This window comes from Vulpes lagopus, chromosome 7 (assembly GCF_018345385.1).
Source record: "Vulpes lagopus strain Blue_001 chromosome 7, ASM1834538v1, whole genome shotgun sequence".
Classification (NCBI taxonomy): Eukaryota; Metazoa; Chordata; class Mammalia; order Carnivora; family Canidae; genus Vulpes; species Vulpes lagopus.
Genome location: NC_054830.1, coordinates 20,429,966 through 20,435,807, shown reverse-complemented (window position 1 = coordinate 20,435,807; position 5,842 = coordinate 20,429,966). Strand labels below are relative to the sequence as shown.

At 55.0% G+C, this 5,842-nt stretch overlaps 1 protein-coding gene across 1 annotated transcript; it reads left to right on the top strand.

The window, feature by feature from the left end:
- The first annotated feature begins 2,755 nt into the window (after window positions 1–2,755).
- Window positions 2,756–5,121, top strand: RPL29 (ribosomal protein L29). Its single transcript, XM_041760889.1, has 4 exons — window positions 2,756–2,853; window positions 3,211–3,255; window positions 3,577–3,641; window positions 4,599–5,121. Exons 2-4 carry the CDS (start codon window positions 3,219–3,221, stop codon window positions 5,007–5,009), a joined length of 513 nt encoding a protein of 170 aa, XP_041616823.1. The 5' UTR covers window positions 2,756–2,853; window positions 3,211–3,218; the 3' UTR covers window positions 5,010–5,121.
- The last annotated feature ends 721 nt before the right edge of the window (window positions 5,122–5,842 follow it).

The window sequence follows — 5,842 nt, the reverse complement described above, 5'->3', positions numbered from 1 at the left end:
GACCTGACCCAAAGGCAGCCCTTTAACTGACAGAGCCACCCAGGTGCCCCAAAAGAGCTTTTGTGAAAGAAGAAAGAAGGAAGGAAGGAAGGAAGAGAAAGAAAGAAAGAAAGAAAGAAAGAAAGAAAGAAAGAAAGAAAGAAAGAAAGAAAGAAAGAAAGAAAGAGACTATCCCTCTACATAGGACAGGCCCTAGCATCTTTCTTACCTTGAAAAGCATGGCAGGCCACTGACTCCAGGTCATGTTCCCCTTTGGGCCCTGAACAAGTCCCCTCAGATCACAGTCATGGCTCCTCCCTCTCGTCACTGCTCCCCCTTTGCCTGGCAGCGGGGATTTCACCCTGGGCCCATCCCTATAGTAGCTGCAATGTTAATGCGTGGCCATCACCTGTCTCTGACTCAGCCTCCCCCGTCAGACTATGGCTCTCTGCTCACTGCTTGCTCTGCCTCTGTCATAACGGCCTGGCAAAGCTGCGTTCCGAGCAGGTGTCACTGCTCACTTTTGAGGAGCTCACTGTGGGAGATGCCGCTCGCTCGGCTGGAAGGCCACGCGGTGGAGCAGCCTGGTTCCTCTAAAGTCTTTGCAGCCCCCTCTGCTGGCCCCTACCATGCCTGCTCCTCTTTCTTAAGGGTGCAACCTTCTCTCTGTCCCATCCTCTGGGCTCAGCTCTCCTACTCCCTGGGCTCAGCCCTTGACTCTCTGACCGCCCCCTACTTCCCATAGTCCCCACTTCTGCCCACCAGCTCCGCCCCTCACCTGTTCTCAGCAGCCCTCGGGACTGCTCCTCCAGACACCTTCCCTCTGGCCTCAACCGCTTGTCGGCATTAGTTCACCCTGTCAGCGACTGAGCCTGCTCTTCATTCTCCTGACTCACACCTGCCAGATTTCTCTCTCCCTTCTCAGGAATGCTTTGGTGAGGAGTCACTGACATGTCCTGCCTCCATATCCTCTTTTCCCCCCTTTGCTCCCCTATTACCTGCAATATACTCCTGTCATTTCATGAATCCACTTTGCCAAAGAATGTCCACTTAGCAGGTGTTTACTAAGTTTCTGTTCTACAGCAGGTTCTGTGTCAAGCCATGGAAAAGTAAAGGTGACCAAACGAGTCCTGAACTCAAGGTGCTTGTGCCGATGGATACATACACAAGTAAATAAGGAACATAACTAGAGTCTGGAAAGTTCTATGAAGAAAGCAAAGAGAATGAGAGGACACCAAGTAACTGCGGAGATAGAGTGTTTTTAGACAGGAAATTCTAGGAAGGGCTCTCCAAGAAAGGACACGACCCAAAGAGCAGGGAGACGGTCGTCCAGGCAGAGGGGAGAGCAAGTGCAAAGCCCTGAAGTCAGAACAAGCATTCAGGCTTCACAGGAAAGAAAAAAGCCCACGGGTCAGGGGTAGGGAGGTAAAGAGTTTATTTCAAATGTGAGGTGAGGCCTTTGAAGACTTTCAATGACAAGATCTGCTTTGTGTCTAACAACGCCCTCAGCCCCCACTGCTGTGTGGAGGGAGACTGAACTGTGGGGGGGGGGGGGAGTCCTCGGGAGGCAATGCCTAACTCATTTTGGAAGCCCAATAGGCGTCTCACATTTACTGCATCTAAACGGAGACATCGGGATCCCTGCGTGGCGCAGCGGTTTGGCGCCTGCCTTTGGCCCAGGGCGCGATCCTGGAGACCCGGGATCGAATCCCACATCAGGCTCCCGGTGCATGGAGCCTGCTTCTCCCTCAGCCTGTGTCTCTGCCTCTCTCTCTCTCTCTGTGACTATCATAAATAAATAAAAATTAAAAAAAAAAAAGATTAAACGGAGACATCTGGATCATTGGCCTCCTCCAAACAAAGCAATAAAAGCCGGGTTCCTCCCAACCGTTGTCCCCATTTCTGTGAGCAGAACCAGCATTCACCCAGACGTTCAAGCCAAAAACTTGGGAGCCACCCTGGCCTCCTTCCTCTCCCTCATCTTCTGCACCCCAAGTGCCGTGTATTTATCCGCTCTTCTCCGTGCCCGCTACCCGGGTTCGTCGCCAGGTGCCTCCACTCTCCCAGGACGCTCACAGTGTCCCCGCCTCACCGCTGCCCCCTACAGTCCATTCTCTGCCCACCGGTACCTTTATTTATTTTTATTTTTAAAAGATTATACTGATTAATTCATGAGAGACACAGAGAGACAGGCAGAGACACAGGCAGGGGGAGAAGCAGGATCCCTGCGGGGCGCCCGATGAGGGACTCGATCCCAGAACCCCAGGATCACGACCTGCGCCAAAGGCAGATGCTCAACGGCTGACCCTCCCGGGGGCCCGCCAGGTATCCTTTTAAAGAACAGCAGCCTGGGGGATCCCTGGGTGGCGCAGTGGTTTGGCGCCTGCCTTTGGCCCCAGGGCGCGATCCTGGAGACCCGGGATCGAATCCCACATCAGGCTCCCGGTGCATGGAGCCTGCTTCTCCCTCTGCCTGTGTCTCTGCCTCTCTCTCTCTCTCTCTGTGACTATCATAAATAAATAAAAATTAAAAAAAAAAAAAAAAAACAGCAGCCTGTCACCCCCTGCCTAGCATGCATGCCTCAAGGGCTCCCTCCGCCTTCGGGACCTTTCATGAGAACCGGGTCCCAAGAACCTGGGCCAGTAGGAACAAACGTGGGTAAAACCGGAAGAAAGCCGGGCCGGGCTCATAGCACCGCCTTCGCGTCTGCGTTGTACCCGTCCGACTTAGGAACCTTTCTTCCCGGCGCTGGGGGAAGCTTTTCCAGAAGTACCTTCCGGCCTCGACGACTCTATTTCCCGTGCTGCACAGCGGCCTTCCTTCCTCTTTCTTTTTCTCTTCCGGTCCGAGGCGCTCGGGGAGCCGCGGGCTTTGGTGAGGCTTGGCCGCGCGGTATCCGGAGTCATCCGCGACTCCCCGCGGGCGGCTAGACGCAAACTCGGGGGGGACGGGGAGACCGGCTGCATGGCTGTGGGGAGCTGAGGGCGCGGGGTGCGGGGAGTGCTTGTGGGTTCTCTCAGGGAGTGGATGGGAGAGGGAGCGCTCGGATTTGGGGAAGAGTGCAGTCTCGTGAGGGAGGGTTGGTTTCAGCGCGCTGTTACCCGAGTCCCGCAAGTGGGGACCGGCGTCGGGTGGTGCTGTGTGGAGGCCGCTGGAGGCCGCAGATGCGAGGCGCCCGTGGTGCAGCTGCATTCTGGCGTCTGGCCTGACGTCCACTGTCTCTTCCCCCAGGTGCAGACATGGCCAAGTCCAAGAACCACACCACGCACAACCAGTGTAAGTCCCCTTCCCGCCACCCCCCCCCCCGCCCCACCTCCCTCTCACTTCAGACCCTGGCAAGGATTAGGGATACTGGGGCAGGGCAAGGGGACACTGGGCCTGGGGCTGGTTTTGTGTTCTGCCACTCTTAACTTTGGGTTACAGTTTAAGAAGCCAGGGGGTCTTCCTGAGGTACCCACAGTGCTTTGCATTCCGTCATGAGGGCCATTCTGGATCTCTGAGAAGGAATGGTTTTCCCCAGGGGGCTGGCCAGCTGTGATGTTGTGTGGTCCTAGCAGAGCACATCTCTATTGGTCTAATTCCTTTGCTTCCCCACAGCACGAAAATGGCACAGAAATGGCATCAAGAAACCTCGGTCACAAAGATACGAATCTCTTAAGGGGGTGAGTTGAGAAAGCGGGTCCAGTGGTGCAGCCAGGGCCTCGCTCGTATCTTTTCCCGGTTGCAGCATCTTGCCTGAGCAGCAGCTGTTAATGACTGTCCCTCCTGGTACCTGGACTGCCAGAGCCTTAACATTAAACCTTTACTTGGCTTTGCCCAGGCTGAGTTGTAACTCCGTCGTCAGGTGTAACCTGCCTCCTCAGGTTGGCTTGATGGTCCCTGTTGCTTATCCAGAGCACTTCAAGGGAAGAAAGGACCTTATCTTTGTGTCCTCGGTAACTTGTGAGAGCCTTCCATTCTATCAGCCAGTGACCTCGATCTGACCCCGTGCTGGGCTTGGGGGGCAGCTGTCCTTGCTGTGCCAAGGAGTTCTAAGGATTGGCTGAGAAGGCTGAGGCTGGAGGGTCTGAGCAAGAGGATGGGGTCCTGTCCCTCTCCTGTTGCCTTGGTCTTTTGGTCTGTAGCATGAACCACTCTATCTCTGAACCTCAGTTTCCCCATCCTGGTGTCTTCTTCAGCCTCATCTGCTGTGTGTCTATTGTACCGGGCATGGTGCTTAACTGACTGCATCCTTTAAAGAGGTGGGGATAGCCTTGGGAGGAGTTGAGAAAAGACAGTCCTGCAAGCCTGGCAGAGGGGGCAACTTTCATTTGTTCTTTTCCTTCTTGCATTTGAGCGCTGTTGGGCTCTGGGCATGTAGCCCTGAAGATATGGTCTGTGTATGTTGCATTAGCAGGGTGGAGTGTTGGCTTTGGGGTTGTGGTACATGTTTCTCTGCAGGCAGTTTGTAAGGGGTGTGTATTTCAGTGTTTTAAGTTTGACTCAATGCCGTCCATGCCCCCAGGAGGCCTTGGGTGGAGCCCAGGAGTCTCCTGGGCACAGCTGTGGCGAGGGTCACCAGCGGTGATTTGGGGCCCCACATGCTGCACTTAGAGCCTGTACCTTTCCTTGCCTTCCAGGTAGACCCCAAGTTCCTGAGGAACATGCGCTTTGCCAAGAAGCACAACAAGAAGGGCCTGAAGAAGATGCAGGCCAACAATGCCAAGGCCATGGCTGCGCGTGCTGAGGCTATCAAGGCTCTTGTCAAGCCCAAGGAGGTTAAGCCCAAGATCCCAAAGGGCGGCAGCCGCAAGCTCAATCGACTTGCCTACATCGCCCACCCTAAGCTCGGGAAACGTGCTCGTGCCCGCATTGCCAAAGGTCTCAGGCTCTGCCGGCCAAAGGCCAAGGCCAAGGCTCAAACCAAGGCCCAGGCTGCAGCTGCGACCCCGGCTCCAGCTCCAGCTCCGGCTCCTGCTTCTACTCCTGCTTCTACTCCTGCAGCGCAGGCTCCCAAAGGTGCCCAGGCCCCCACAAAGGCTCCAGTGTAGAGGCTTCTGCCTGCCAGTGTGAGGACGGAAGGACTGGTATGACCCCTGGGCTTCTGTCTGCATGGGCCTGGTGTCCTCCTGTGCTATTTGTACAAATAAACCTGCGGCAGGATCTGTTAGTTGGCCTGTGTCTATGATCCAGGGACTGGGGTGTGGGTGGGAGTTGGGAAATGGGGCCTTGGAGCAACAAGGGGACCTGGTAAAAATAATGGTGGAGGGCCTTAGGAGGCTGGGGCACATAGCCTGCTGGATTAGGCAGTCTGGTGAGGAAAGGGAAATCCCAAGTATCCTGATAACGTCTTGGAGTTTACCTCTTATCTTTATCTCTTGGGATAAAGAGAAGGACCCTGCTGAATTTTGCACTCTGGCCTATGGTGGTCCAGACTTAGGCTGTTGCTAGTGTACACAGCCAGCTTCCACTACTCTGGATTGTGGGGGCAGTGTGCATGATGCTGGGCAGTGCTGGCACTGCCTTACTAGCACTACTGGACTTGACCCTGCTGTGCCCCTGGGATCAGCTGCTTCATCTGCAAAGTCTTAGTCCTTAGAGCAGCCAGTGAAGCAAGTGGTAGAAGTGGTCCTGGGTATTTGTGGAGGCTTCCTATAGAAGGTACCAAGTGTATCACTTCCTGGTCATGCAGTCCTCAAGACTAGTCTTTGAGTATGGTGGTCTTGTGGACCAACCCTGGGCACTTGGGAGGCTCTAAAAGGGTTGCATTTCTGGGGCACTAGGCGGCTCACTCAGTTGGTTAGGCATCAGACTGGATTTCAGGCTCTGGTCATGATCTCAGTCATGGGATCAAGCCCTGAGCTGTCCTCCCTGCTCTGGAGGG